Source organism: Pteronotus mesoamericanus, unplaced genomic scaffold (assembly GCF_021234165.1).
Source record: "Pteronotus mesoamericanus isolate MK-2021 breed Mesoamerican mustached bat unplaced genomic scaffold, CSHL_Meso_final contig_20, whole genome shotgun sequence".
Classification (NCBI taxonomy): Eukaryota; Metazoa; Chordata; class Mammalia; order Chiroptera; family Mormoopidae; genus Pteronotus; species Pteronotus mesoamericanus.
The window spans coordinates 16,426,144-16,441,528 of record NW_026555085.1 but is presented as its reverse complement, the minus strand read 5'-3'; the positions used below and the strand labels follow the sequence as shown (position 1 = coordinate 16,441,528).

The following is a 15,385-nucleotide window of genomic DNA, read 5'->3' as shown; positions in this document are numbered from 1 at the left end:
TTAGATTCACAACAAACCTGTTATATTTACATTCTAAAACTGTACTATCCAGCTAGTAACCAGCAGCCACAGGTGCCTGCCGAGCACCTGAACTGTAGACGGCCCAAAATGAGGTGTTATATAAATATAAAATGCACATCAGATTTCAAAAACAGAAAAAAATATAAACCATCTCATTAATAACTTGTTATATTGTATATGATAAAATGTTTATTCTTCAGCCCAACATATTAAAAATTTCACCTGTTTCTTTTTTTAACATAGCTACTAGCAAATTTATTGGTTTGTAATTTATCAATTCAGTATGCTTCAAAGAACATATGTATACTTGCTCCTCAGCAGCTATTGAAGATGGTATAATTTTTCAATTCAACCAACACTGTTCAAGTTATTTAAGATAAACTTTTTTAAGCAAATTAATTCTTTATGTCTAAATTTGTTTAACATATAACCTGTAGACATATAGAAATGTCTGTTATCTGCAAAACAGATAACTCTCATTTTATATACTAGAAGCATGTAACATACATGAAATAGGCAATCAGACCCACCGACAAGATGCTTAATATCCCTGATCATTGATTCTCTACTAGAAGCATTTAAGAGACTCAATGAGTCAGAGAGAAAGGATTAAAGAGTTTCTAAAATGAAAGTTAGGCCTCGTCCACCAACTTGAAACAGGGGCTCGCTCCATTTACACAATACTCTCTTAATCTGGTTTAGGTGGACTTACTTCAATATATTTGAAGTTTGTATTATTCATTAGACTGGCTCCCAATTTTCTGTTAGTTATTAAGGGTGTGAAGAAACATTTTAAATTAAATAAGTGATGTGGTTTCTGGCATCAATGAGTTCAGGGCAAGTAAGGTCATTACATATGAAATGAAGAGACTAATAAAACAGTGTATAATTTTAGCTTTAAATTATGAGCTTCTAAATTATAAATTCCACTGCGTTTTGGTCCCTTCCGTTCCAGCTAGGACCCCAGATGCTGCATCCATTGTGATGTTGACACCCAAGAAGAATCAGATTGCCATTTATGAACTCTAGTTTAAGGAGGGAGTAACAGTTGGCAAGAAGGATGTTCACATACCTAAACACCCCAAGCTGGCAGACAAGAATGTGCCTAATCTTCACATCATGAAGGGCACGCAGACTCTCAAATCATGAGGCTACAATGAAGGACGTTTGCCAGGAGACATTTCTACTGCTACCCTACCACCGAGGGCATTCAGTATCTTTGCGATTACCACCACCTGCCTCCTGAGACTGTGCCTTCCATTTTACCTGCAGCCAGCCTGAGACTATCAGGCAAAGGTCCAAAGGTCTGGAGAGCTAACAACCTGCAAGACTCACACAAGGGGAAGCCAACAGAGACACCCACAAACTACAGAAGGAGCACTGTGCCCCCTGATACCAACTAGGCTGGTGCCAGGGTTAGGTCAGCAACAGAATTCCAGTTTAAAGGGAGATTTGGTCATGGACGTGGTCAACCACCTCAGTGATGCTGGAGCAATTATTTTGTGTTGAATATTTTAAAACTTAAAAAGGTAAGTAATATTTTAAAAAATAAATTCAATTGAGTTTTACACACTATAAGGAATATAAGAAATTTAGGAAATTCCATTTGACATTCATTCTGAAAATTCTGAACTCTCAACAGATATATTTTCATTATTTAAGGTAATTTTCTTAAGTTCCTTCATAAAGCATGTCTCATAAGAACAACCTAAGTGGTAGGTTAGCAAGAACAGTCTTTATCTTAAGTAGCGTGTACATATACAAAAGTGTGCGTACACAAGTACACCCACACTCCAAAAGAGCAAGACAAAATACTCCAAAGTACAATCCTCTGCAGCACAACAGGAATTTTAAAGGAAACTGAATGCGAAAACTTTGATATCAGCAAAATACATCTGTCAATAAATTAAAAGTTAGAAAATACAGAATTATACATTTGAAAACCAACTTTAAATGTTTCCTAATGACATTATACTCTACTTTAACGAAGGCTATATTGTCTCAATTTTACAAAGGAACTTGTATACTTAAAATCCAAAATAAACAATATGGCACTTTATTATTATAATAATCATGATAAATACTGTAGGAATGACAGCATTATACTTAATCAGTCAGTCTAGATGTTAGGTAAATTTCTGGCCTCCTCAGTAGCGGAGCACTGATAGATACAAAGAAGGTTAAGACAGTTTGAACATTTCAAGTGAAAAGATCTTAAAGACAGTTCAACTGAAAGTGTGCCTCACTCTAAAGATTCAGTGCCAGGAGTAGAAAAAAATATCCTGACTACCTTCACGTACTTACCATGTGACTGGTCAAACTAGAGAGATGAACAAATTCTATTTGCCTTCCCATGTAGGAATCTATATCCTGATCTTCCTTATCTTTCTCCAAGTACATCTTAACATTTCTGACTTCTATTCTTTTAATGCATTACATAGTTCCTCTATTGTTTGGATTTCCAGAGATTACTTGTTAATTCCCATCACAAAACATTCATGACACCCATTAACAATTGGAGGGTAAGAAAGGCAGAAGTATTTTTATCACAATTTCCAGGGGTTGTGAGAAATATTTTAAAAATCCAGATGACCCTAATAATATGGCCAACCCCCATATACTGCTGTAAACTACCTGAGGCACCAAAACGTGTATGAGAGAGGAACCAAAAAAAACCCAGAATTGATTTATAAAAAATTGTGTATTTATTCTTACATGTTTAAACTTCAGTCACCTTCAAAGTCCTTTCCATTTGATGTAATACACTTATCAAGACGTTTTTTCCACTGCTTAAAACAGCTTTTGAACTTATCAATTTTGATGCCTTTTAGTGCCTCTGCTGTTTTGTTTTTTTTCCCACCTTTTCCACATGGGCAAAACCCTTCCCTCTGAGGACATTTTTCACCCAGGAAAATAAAAAAGTGTTGCTCAGGGTGAGATCAGTTGAACAGGGAGAGTGGGAGCATAGGGTCATGCTGTTTTTGGTCAAAAACTGCTGAACACTCAGCACATGTGGGCAGGTGTGCTCATAAATCACCCTATGTAAAATGGGTAAAGACATTGAAATAATCAGAAAAATTCACTGAAGGCGAACTCAGCCCCTCAAAACAATGCCAGCTGGTACTTATACAGATGGGTTCCTAGAATACTCACTTAGCAGGGCAAGCCTTTTCTATAAGGGGTCCACCCTCCAGAAGAAAATTCCAGGGGGGTTTTTGGGACCCCCTCATATTAGTCCTCATTCCCCTAATGTCTACCATGGCATTAATCACACTACTCACAATAAGGTAAATCTTTGATTAACCTCTGACCTAATGCTCATTTCCTTAATGATGTAAGAACCCTTCTCTTTACATTGGTAGTAGCTGTTCATTACTTTTACCATACTTAAAAGCATTTTTCTACTAGAAACTCCTAATGATTATATGCCACACAATGTCTTGCAATTACCTGAACAATGAACCATCAGTAAAGAACCTGAGCTAAATGGCACTAAAATAGACAAAGGAATTTAGGATCTCATGCTAGTCATGAGAAACCGAATGGAATCATGATGGAAATTTTAACGAAGTATACAAAACTTGAAAGATTATGAAATGACAGTCTACTTGAGGCACTGGAAAGGGCAGATATAGCATAAGTAGGTTTTAAGAAAGAATGAATTCCTAACACTGTCATGCGTGACACTAGATCAACATCTTAGTCTTGATATCAATTTAGAATAATGAATTTTTTAAAAGGAGAGCTTCTTCTTAGAGTAAAAGCTTCTTTAAGTACAAATGACTGAAGTATACTTTCAGCTGAATGAAAAAGTAAGAGTAAAAATCACTCAGGTACCTAAGACCTTCAGAAACCAATAAAATCCAAACAAAACCAAAACAAAGGTAATGTCAAATTTAGCCCAAAGGAGGAAACATTTAGGAGCCCAAAGGAAAATGTCTACCTCACTTGGGCTAAAAGCCAAGGTTATGACTGAAAAACACAAAGTATTACATATAGCAGAAAATCCCTAGTAAGATTATGAAGGGGATTCTGTCTGCTTAATAGTCTGAACATTTATCTAACAGAAACCTAAAAGAAAGCTGGGGGAGAATGAGGTGAGGAAATGTGAGGGAAGACTGAAAAGGACAAGTACACCCTACTTGAAAAGGAAAAGGGAAAAGGAAAAGGAAAGGGAAGGGAAGGAAAGGAGAAAGAAAGGAAAAAGGAAAAGGAAAGAAAAGAAAAAGATCTAATGTCTGTCTCATACCACTTCAGTGAAACAAAGGGGCCAGCAAGTGGTACTTTCAAATTTCTTCTTCCTTACTTATCTATTTATTATGTTAGCAGTTACGAATACTTTAACACTATTAAGGATGTGTGCTTGTTGCTACAATTTTGTAATCTGTTTTGCTTTGGGTGTGAAAGAAGATGACTCAGGTGAAAAAAAGATAGCCACAAAGAAAAAGCTGACAGTAAATCCCTAGGACCAAATAAACAAAGGGAGTGCTAAACTATGACCTGGGAATATCCTCCAACATTAGAATAGAGTATCTCCCTTCATTCCACTTACTCAGGATGAGTTACTTCATATTTATAGATCCAACTACTAATGTAGACAACTAATGTGGTCCCAAGAAGAAAAAATACATTGAGTTGGCCAAAAAGGTCATTTTTTTCCCCTGTAAAATAAACGGGGCGTATTTTTCATTTTCACCAATAACTTTATTGATTTGGATATTTTGAGTATGTTGGCTACCTCCTGTGTGGCAGAACACTGATTGTTCTCAATTAATGTCTCAATTTGATCACTATCAACTTCAACTGGTCTACCTGACCATGGAACATTATCCAGCAAGAAATCTCAGCATGAAACTTTGCAAACCATTTTTGACACATGTGATCAAGGCATAGCACCTTCTCCATACATTGCACAAATCGTTTTTTTTTGTTTCAGTTGTGTCTTCACATTTCTTGAAATAATAAAGCATAATATGCCGAAAATCTCGCTTATTTTCTTCCATCTTCAATATTAAAATGGCTACACAACAATCTGCCAATTTCAGTGTTTTTTTTAAAAATGCCCACTGATATGGCAGCTGTCAAAATACAATCTAGCAAAATTGTTTCCGAATGAAATTAAAGACAACCAAGTGCTACTAGAGCCATCTCATGGGAAAAAATACCAAACAAACTTTTTGACCAACCCAATAAGATCTGGCAGCAGTGTCCAACCTACAGGCCACATGCAGCTCAGCATGGCTATGAATGTGGCCTAACACAAAATCGTAAATTTACATAAAACATTATGTGGTTTTTTTGTGATTACGCATCGCAATGTATTTAATGTGTGGTCCAAGACAACTCTTCTTCCAGGATGGCACAGACACACCAAAAGGCTGGACACCCCAACAGCTTAGGAGCCCATCATCTTGTCAGTTTTACTGCTTGGCTCATCTTAAACAATTTCAATAACCAAGCTCATCCTGGAAACAAATATCCACCTCGTATCTCTCATAAGAAACTTGGCCCCTGTCCGGTTTCCCTTCCCGTGGCTAGGTCTTCAAGGACTACAGCCAAACCCCACTTCCCTTACCCACAAGATGCCAATCCAAACTGCTGCCTACTGCCTGCTACCAACCACCATCCCACTCCACAAACACCACAGTGGCCTGCTCCACCTATCTGTCCACGCACTGCCTTTGGCTACACACATCCCTCATACTGACAGGCTGACTATAGGCATATATGGATGAACCCCCACCCAATTTCTCCACCAGTCTTCCGGCCTCTCCGCCATCTAGAAAGACGTAAATCCAGCCTTAGGTCAATTTGCCTAGTAGCTGGATATCAAATCCTACAACTAAGCAAGTCAAACCTCAATGATTATTACCCAACTTACCTAAATCTCAACTACATATTAATTTTATTCACCGTTTATTTTCTGAGCACAAACTTTCAGATCTCTCACAACTTGCTTCACCAGTTTACCTAGAAAGATCAGCACCTGTCCTATTTTCATCCAAATCAAGAATCATTACAGCTCTTTTTTTGCCTATCTTCAGGCCCTGGACATGACACCACTTCTTCCTAAACATTAAAAAATTAAACATTTATCACACAAAATACATTTAATAGGAGAGGATATTATATGATTAAGAAGGGAAGGAAAAAAATCACAAATTTGGATTATGTATCAATAAAAATTTGGAGGTACTTTTGACTGGCAATAGGAAATGAACTAAAAGCATTTCATGTTTGGTAACTTTTTATATTAAATGCTTTAAAATTCATATATTATTAAGTAAATACGACATCACTATACTTTGCAAACCTCTTATTTGGAGAGATAGATGGCAGACTTTAGTCTAGTTTCTGCAGGAAAATATAAAGTATTATAAATGTGAATTTTAACCCTTAATATCATTTTGTGGAATTATAACTATTTAAAGTTTGAAATACTTTAGAAAAAAATCTGATCCTAAGGGCTTACTAATCAAGGAATAAAACTGATCATTAGATTTGCTAAAAATCCAACTTTGAAACAAAAATTTCCTAATATTCCTCTTTCATGCTCTGGACTAGTTTAGCTGATGTAAATTCTTTGAAAGGTGAGCTAGTAACAGGCAATTTCTATTTGCTGCTACTTATCTGTATGAATCAAGATTTCCTCCAAACAAGGCAACAAAGTAGAATAAAGAAATAAATCACTCTATTAAATACTGTTAAGTGCATTTATCATTTCTAAACCAACTTCATACTTGTTGTCCATTAAATCTACCTCATAATTAGCCCTGGCTGGTGTGGCTCAGTGGATTGAGTACCTGCCTGTGAGCCGAAAGATTGCTGGTTCAATTCCGGGCTCATGCTTGGGTTGTGGGCCAGGTCGCACGTTGAGGGTGTGCGAGAGGCAACCAATTGCTTCTCTCACTCATTGATGTCAATGTTTTTCTCCCTCTCTTTCTCCCTTCCCTTTCCCTCTTTCTAAAAATAAATAAATGAAATCTTAAAAAAAAAAAACAACAACATAACTACCTCATAATTTAAATACGTTGGCTTGTGATACACATGAGCTTAGAGGTTAAATTAAAAAGTTCATAACCTCATCTAAAGTTAAGAGATTCAGTCCTTAAAATCCACTTACTTGTTAAAAAATAAAATTCCCCACTTTGTGCCATTTGCTTTCTATCTTATTCCACTCCAACAGGTAGATCTGTACTTTTGAAATAAGAAAAATAAGTACTGCCTTTCTATCTCTTTAAAGCTCTTCCCAAATCGTTTCTCACATAATGCCTCAAGTTTCTTAGTGAAAAACTTTATGATTGTAGAAACTTACAACAGGGCTTTAGTTTAACATAAAATATTGATACATATAAGGCTGTAATATTACTCATCCTACTTAGATTTTCCTAAACCACTAAACCTACTACCAATACTGGACTGTCTCACAGTATTCCTAATATTGAAAGTATCTTTCTACACTATTTTTGTAATGATACAATATATAAAATTCAATTTCTGCATTAGTACTAAACACTCTCATCTTACCGGTCCTTCATTTTTTTAAAAAAAGGATTTTACTTATTTATTTTTAGAGAGAGAGAGGAAGGGAAGGAGAGAAACACAGATGTGTGAGAGAAACATCAATCAGCTGCCTCTTGCATGTGCACCCAGACCAGAGGACTAACCGCAACCAAGGCACATGCCCTGACTGGGAATCAAACTGGCAACCTTCCACCTTGCAGTAGGCTGCCCAACCAACTGAGCCACACCAGTCAAAGCCCCACTGGTCCTTTACGGATAATATGCTGCATCTAACCAAGATCAGAAAGTGAGAATTGTTTTTTTCAAGTTGGTACAAGAATTAAGGAAATCATTTGAAAATGAAAATAACAGCAACCAGCACTCGGCCCTATTCTAAGCACTGTACAAGTATTAGTTTATTCAACTCTCCTAACCACCTATGAGGTTAGAACAGAGAGGTTAAGTAACTTAGTCACAACAGCTAGTAGGTCAAAGAGCTGGGATTTACCTTAAGCTGTCCCAGTTCAGAACCCATGCTCTTAACTGTCTAACTGTACCACCTAAATGTAGGACGCATCACTTTAATATGTATACAAATTATTTTAAAACAAAGAAATTGAAGGTTTTTCATGTTGTGACAAGTCAGATAAAATACCATTTAAAAACATTTTAAGCTGTCATCTTAAATCATAAGAAATAAAGACTGATAACAAAACCAAGCAAATGAGTTTTCTATTATAAGAGGAAACTCCCTTAAATGATTTTAATATGAATTATTACATGGCCAATAAATCTGAAGTATACATTCATATGGAAATGTCTGACAAATACCCCTCAAAAATTAACTACAAATGCCCCAAAGAATCAGCATTCAAAACACATTCTGGGTAGACAAGGTGAGAGTACACAACCATCCCACTTTACCAAAATAATCTGGCAGCTCACCTACCCAGGACAGAGGGAAAAGGTCACTAAGGAAAGGCCTCCGAACAATCAAAATAGATACTCCAATGTCCAAGTATTGATATTCTTTTATTTTTCTCAAAAGAGGATCTCACACAGTACATAAGGGTCTACTTTATTTTTCCGTAATACAGAACTACAAATAGGAGTATGACTTCCACACCTGTAGATAAATGAGAACAGAGTTGGTGAAGGGGAACACTGATCTCAGTGATGAGCACATCCAACAGCAAAGCAGAAAAGTACTTTAACTTCAAAATGCAAAGAAATCTGATCAACTGTCCTATATACAATGAACAGATACTCAAGGCATCTCACACAGTACCTGATACATCTAAAATTATTTTGACCCTAGGTCATCAAGAAGTTTAATTATATTCTGCATTCAAGACAGAAAAAAGATACATATTTGATTTTAGTATGAACTTCATTCAAAGCGATTAAAGTGGTTTTATAATTTGATGCTTCAGGAATAAACCCTCAATTATCCAGTAAGCTCAACCAATTAGAAAGGAATTCATCTGAAAGTCCCAAATACCAAAGGTTTTACTGTTTCTGAGTTTAGAAGCACTTTGTGTACCAAAGTTACCTGAAAGCTAGAGGGAGGTGGAGGAACATAAAAGTAGAAAGATTAGAAAAACACAGAAGAGGAGGGCGAGTGTCTAAAAACACTATGCTTAAAGCAATTCCCACAAAACAATGTGTGGGCAGAAGGTGCCACATCAGCAGTATTTTATATCTGTCCTGCTTCTAATCATTTGTTAGTCTCATAAATTACTAATTTCAGATAATAGTTTGTTGGCATGAAACAGTACCAACTCTCCTCAACAGCAAAAATGATTGCATCCTCCTATTTTACAAAAAACAAAATCAAAAGAGTACTCTTGAAAGAACATGCTTATGCCTTATGTGACTGAAATTTATGCTTTAAGGTGACACATTTTTAAAAGAAAAATAAAAGCAGTTCCTTTTTAAATTGCTTTTAATTTTTAAAGAATTGAGAGAATAGTGCCTAGCCCAGCCCGACACTTTGTTATCAATAGCATTGTTACACTGCTCAACAAAACTCCCTTTCAAAGCAGGCTGCACCGCATACTGCTTTCCCTAGATCCAAACAAAACTTTATAGAAATAGTAAATAACATATAAGGCCTTGTACTTTTTCCCTCCTCTAGCAAGGAAGTCAAACTCCAACAGGAAACTGCTTCTCAAAGGGCTCAACACATTAATCCTACCAAACCCCAACCCAGTCCTCAGAGATTTAATATTTAAATGCCAGCATACTTGCCTAGGTAGAAACGGAGTAAATACTCAAGCTTCCCTGTCCTTGAGGCATCCCTTGCAAGTTTTAGCGAGGGGGCGGTGGAGGGGGGAGATTGCCTTTTCAAACAACAAAACTTCTTTGAAAGGGAATCTATACAATGCCTCGCAGAAGATAAAGAAGTGGAAAGCGCTACTTGGTCAAATTTTTCAATCACCCTCCCACATTGGGGAGAGAAGGGACTGGGGACCAGAGGGAAGCCCGGGGCTGAGCTCAGCCAGTACTGGGAGAGGAGAGGTGACCGCCGTCCCCATCCCCCACTCCTTCACCTTTCCCGAGAGCTGGAAAAAGGCGGGAGGGGAGCGCGAGAGGCAGCCCCGCGAGCCCTCCGAAGAATTTCTCCGCGAAGAGAGCAAGGTGGAAGGCGGGACGGAGAGTGGAGGAGAGGAGGGTTCTAAGTTGCCGCGGAGAGGCTGTCCCTCCTACCCTGCCGCTTCCCCGCGGAGACCGAGCAGAGGAACCGACTTCTCGAGGCGGGAGGGTCTGCCGGACGGTGGGAAGCGCCCCCCGAGTCACTTACCCATGCTGGGGGCCCCCGCAGGGAGAAGCCCGGCGCCGCCGCTCCTCCTCCAGCTGCTCGCGCCGCCGCTCTGGCGGCGGGAGGCGGGCCCTGCGCCTTGCTCTTGCCCCTCCAGCGCTCAGGCAGGGCGAGGAGGTACCTCCATCTGCACGCGGTGCTCCTCGGACAGTGCCGTCAGTACGGCCCTTCAGAAAGAGGCGGTGGCGGCTACACGATCCTGGCCTCCGCCGAAACCCTGGTGGTGGGAAGGCCGTCCTCCGCCCGCCCAGACAGCCGCTTTCCCACCCAGGGTCGCTCCCGCACGGGGATGAGACCTGCTGTTTCGTCTAGGCCGCTGGCTCCAACCCAGAGCGTCCGCGGAGCCCAAGGACCCGCCCCTCGCCTCTTCTTCGACGCCTGCCGTTCCAGAATGCGACGCCAAAGGCTGAGGTGGAAACTGGGAGAGAGGCTGGGAAGGTGTCGGGAGCTGGGCCTGGGACGAGGCAAATCTCGCGAGAATCCCCTCTCTCTCCTCCAGTCCCTCCCGCTCCGCTGTGTGCAGGCTCACCACCCGGCCCCGGGCTTGTGCCAGGTGCGGTGACGTCACGGCCGGGTGTCGGGAGCCGTCAGCGTCCAGGTGCGGCGAGCGGATGGAGGAGGAAGCCGCCGGAACTGCGGTTAGGCCTCCGCGCTCGTTTGCTACAGCTGGGAGGGCGTTTTTGTACGGTTTGTCGCCTCCGATGAACACAAAGAATTTTTGCAGATAAGCTAAGTAAGCCTGGGTTGCCCCACTTTCCAAGGCGGCAGTATGGTGTGGCGGAACAGCAGGCTCTGGGGTACCTAAAAGAAAAGAGGCGGCGAAAGAGAGAGAGAAGAGAGCGCGAGCGCGACCCGCTTGCTTTCCACCTTCGGAGGCCCAGATGCTACCGGGCCCAAGCAGTTTACCTTGTAAAGTTCCTTGCGAATAAGAAGCGATTCTTTAAACACACCCACATACACACACACACGAAGCACGAAATAAATTCCGTTTTACAGGAATAAATTATTGGTTTACTTTAGTTTCTGTCAGCTTAAAACTTTAAATCCCTTTTCTCTTTTAGAAGTATAATTTGGTACATGATGTAAGGAGGGGAGTATTCATGTTTTGAAATATTGCCAGGCATTTTTCTTTTTCTATCCTCAGTATGAAGGGCATAGGATTATTGTAATCAAACAGCCTTTCTTAGGGCTAGACACAAGTATAATTAATTCAGCCAGCTTTTTTCCTCTCGTTTAAGTGTACCCAATCCCCACATAGCAACATTTGTTGAATCCCAACTACTGTACCTAGAGCTTTAAAAAAAAAAAAAGTCATACACTTCTAACAATCCAATACTAAAACTGCCTTGCCCTTTGAAACCAGGCAGACCTAGGTTTCAGAAACTCAGCACAGCCATTTACGTCTTGTGGAACGCTTGGATAAATCAACTAACCTCCCTGGACTTCAGTTTGAGTCTTTTGGAGAAAAAAAAAAAAATCTGTACAATGCAAAGCCCAGTGTTTGCCACATTGTAGCAGCCTTGTAAATAGCCGTTTCTGCTATCTCCTGTAGGCCTGCTTTTGCCATCTTTTAATGCCTTTATGACATCTAAAATCGTTGCAGGTGGTACCTTTATAAGACAAATTCTCGTTCACAAACAGAAGCCAAAAAGAAGAACAGATAAATCATTTAATATGCAAACTTAACAAGTTGTACATGTTGGCTGTGTTGTGTAGAAACCTTAGAATATATTGTGCTTTTTTCAATCAACAAATATTTGAGTATTATGTTCATTGTCCCCTACCAAGCAAACCCCACCATCGCACTCCCTCTACCCCGCAAAATAACAATAGCTGAAGTACAGCCCTTATCCTCAAAGATTTTGCATTCTAACTAGGATGTGACACATTAACACAGTTTGTTAACAGTATGAGGTAGGGAGGGTCAAATGCCTGAGAATTTAAAGGAAAATAAATTACTATGGGTAAGTCATGCTTAATGAATGAGGTATAAATTGAACTAAAGCTTACGAGAAGGCAATAATTTCAGCCTGGAGGAGTCCTAGAAGTACAGACTGGAGGTGGATATGCAAAAATGCCAAAAGAATATTCCTGAGCCTTAAACAAATTGTGGCTCCAGCCACCCATAAGAAAGTAAACAATTGCTGATTTGGAAGAAGGAGGCTAGTGGGAGTCAAGAGAACATTTATGAAAGGAGACAAAGAATAATATAGTATATTAGAAGAGAACTAAATTCCTAAGTCTTAGAATCCTAGACATTTCACAAAAGGCCAATGAATAGAACTGAATAGAGGTTAAGGAAAACAAAAGTGGGGGAAAAGACCACTAGATTTGACAATAAGGTTACCTTTGGAAGTATAATTTCAGAATATATATATATTCAGTATATATATAGCAGAAGAGCTAAAGTCACTTAAAGGTTTTAGTGAGTGAGTGAAGGAGTAGGGGGGCACAAATCAATAACGTAACCATAGTTTCTTAACCAGAAGTCAAGTCACAAGATCTGACAACAACATAAAACATTTACAATCTGTTCCAGCCTAGCACTCTCAGGGTCTGTATTATTTCCATTATAAATCATATACTTGAGCAGCTGGAAAATTAAGGAAAATCACAGATTCAGAGGATAATATCCCATTGAGATGGTGTTGAAATATTGGCTCATGAAAGAATTGGAAGGATCAGAGAATAGGACCCATAAGAAAGGCAAAGTAAACTGAAGTAAAGCTAAAAGTAATCCCAATCCTAGAATTAATCCTGTCTTCCACAGGTAAAGCCAAAGGAAACACCAATAGAAGAATGAAATCTAGAAATTTAGTTTTTAAACTTACAAAATGGTATATAAAACTACTTTCCAAACTTTCAGTTACTAAGCATATGTTAGTTATTAATTACTCCATGGAGTTCTTTTCATCTTGTTTTACCTCCTGAATGAGACCTTCAAAGTATGCACTATATTTTATATATTTTTATATAGCAGCCCTTTATGCAACTCAAAACTTTGTTTTCCTCAGCAATAACTATTAGTTGGAAGATAGAAAATATAATGAGAAGATAATCACATATTTTAAATTTAACATCAAGTTTTTTTCAGCTAAAACCAGATTTTTTCTTTTTGTCTTTATTTCCTTTATTGTTATCTTATAATGAGTTAGGTTGTTTCTATTCATCTGCCCTCAATCTTTGTATTCCCAGACAGATGGACAAATACTACCCTGACCATTCACTTTTTTTTAGCTGCTGAATACTGAATGTGTCAATATGGTATCAAAGAGAATATTACAATCTCTGTGAAAATAATACAATTGCAGATCAACATAATCATGCTAAACTGCCATCATTTCTTCCTAATGTTTCCTTAGAAATTTATCAGAAGATATCTATATTGAAAAAACTGTCTGCCTTCTTTCTTTCTGGTAAAAACTATTCTAACTAGGAAGATTATTCTGAAGAAAATTTAATTAAATAATAACTCCATTGTGTTATTTTTAAAACACTCGTTTAGCTCAATTCTTATAGTTAACTAATTCTCTTTTGCTTTTTTATTCTTAGTTCCACAGTACATTTCCTGGCCAATTTTCCTTATTGTTGTTATGTCTTGGCTTATTTTATGGTACACTTAAGCACAAATTGCAATAATGTATATATCCTGAATTTTAAAAAGCATTCTTTAGAAGACAATTGCAGGAAATAATAATCTCAAACACAATCCTTATACCATGAGATTATTAAAGCTGTAAAATCGCCTTTCACAAACTGGTGACCCATCAGCTTGTAACAAAATCCTGCTCCTCTTCTACCAATCTGGGGGATGTGCTCAAACATTTAACCACTCTCAGCATTTTTCATTATTGCACATTAAGAAAAATTTGATTACTAACATGATGAGGCCAGTCAAATATCTCGCCACTTTGTTAACCGAAAGGATCTTTTTAATAATGTTATTTGCACTTTGTTCTGATGGTAGTGTCATTATAGAGCTGATATATGATAGGTAAGTCATGGAGCCTTGCAGACCCTCAGAGACAAGTCTCTTTCAAAGAGCATTACTTTTTCAAAATATTAGAGCTAGTCTGTTGAAGTGTCAGATATTTTAAGTAATCTCAAATGACAAATACGTCTGCATTTTTCAAATATCAAGCAATTCAGTGATGCACACAATATTATGTAAAGAATTTCCAGTCCTGCATACACATTCATTCAACTCAACAAACATTTACTGATCACCCATTATAGATCAGCACCTGCTCTGTCATAAACATAGAGATAGAAAACTACTGCCTCTGCTCTCAAAAGAGTAAGTATGGGGAGCCTTTGAGAGCACATTGAAGTTGCCCAAAAAGGACAAAGAAGTGTCTTCAGACAGCCAGGAGGCAGATGTACGATCAAGTCCTAGGATGCATTTTGAGGGGCCAGGCTCAGGGAAGCAGAGTCTAATCCAGAGGGCATCATATGTTAAGGGAATGATTTGAGGTGTTATTCTAGAAGTTACAGGTAGTTAATGAAAAATTTTAAGTAAGTCATGGATTTGCTCTTTCAACCATGTCTACAGTCGCAGAAAAAAAATTCATACCTCTCAAAAAATTAGATATGAAACGTTTGGTTCAATAAGCATTGACTAAGGGCCTATGCGCTTGATCAATTCATAAACATTTTTTTCACTAATATAAAAAAGTTTAAACTAACATAATATACAAGGCACTGTGTATTCTGAGATGCAACACAGCAAACACAAACTTTGCCTTTAAAGAAAGTGATTTCTGGCTGAGAAGTTTAAGATATGCCTAACTTATGAACTTATGCTTATTTACTAATAAGTAAAATTCACCTTATTGCAGAGAGTCTGCGTTTAGAATCATGACATGGACCACTAAACTAGGCATATTCTCATTTTAGTAATGAATTTGCAGTACTCTTATTTAGATCACTTTTCAAATTTTAAACATTAAATACAATGACCTGTTGCCCAACATTCAGAAGATAGTTTTACGTATCACAAGTTACTCTACCACACAGTAGCCCTTTCGAAAACAAAAATAT

General features: G+C 38.3%; 1 protein-coding gene and 1 pseudogene across 1 annotated transcript in view; one reads left to right on the top strand and one right to left on the bottom strand.

The window, feature by feature from the left end:
- Positions 1-10,961, bottom strand: part of CD2AP (CD2 associated protein) — a 132,809-nt gene extending 121,848 nt beyond the window's left edge. The window contains exon 1 of the mRNA XM_054569470.1: positions 10,328-10,961. Within this exon, the coding sequence (XP_054425445.1) occupies positions 10,328-10,331 (4 nt within the window). The 5' untranslated portion in view covers positions 10,332-10,961. The remainder of the gene's footprint in view (positions 1-10,327) is intronic.
- Positions 1,006-1,505, top strand: LOC129067511 (40S ribosomal protein S10-like; annotated as a pseudogene).
- Positions 10,962-15,385: the final 4,424 nt, after the last annotated feature.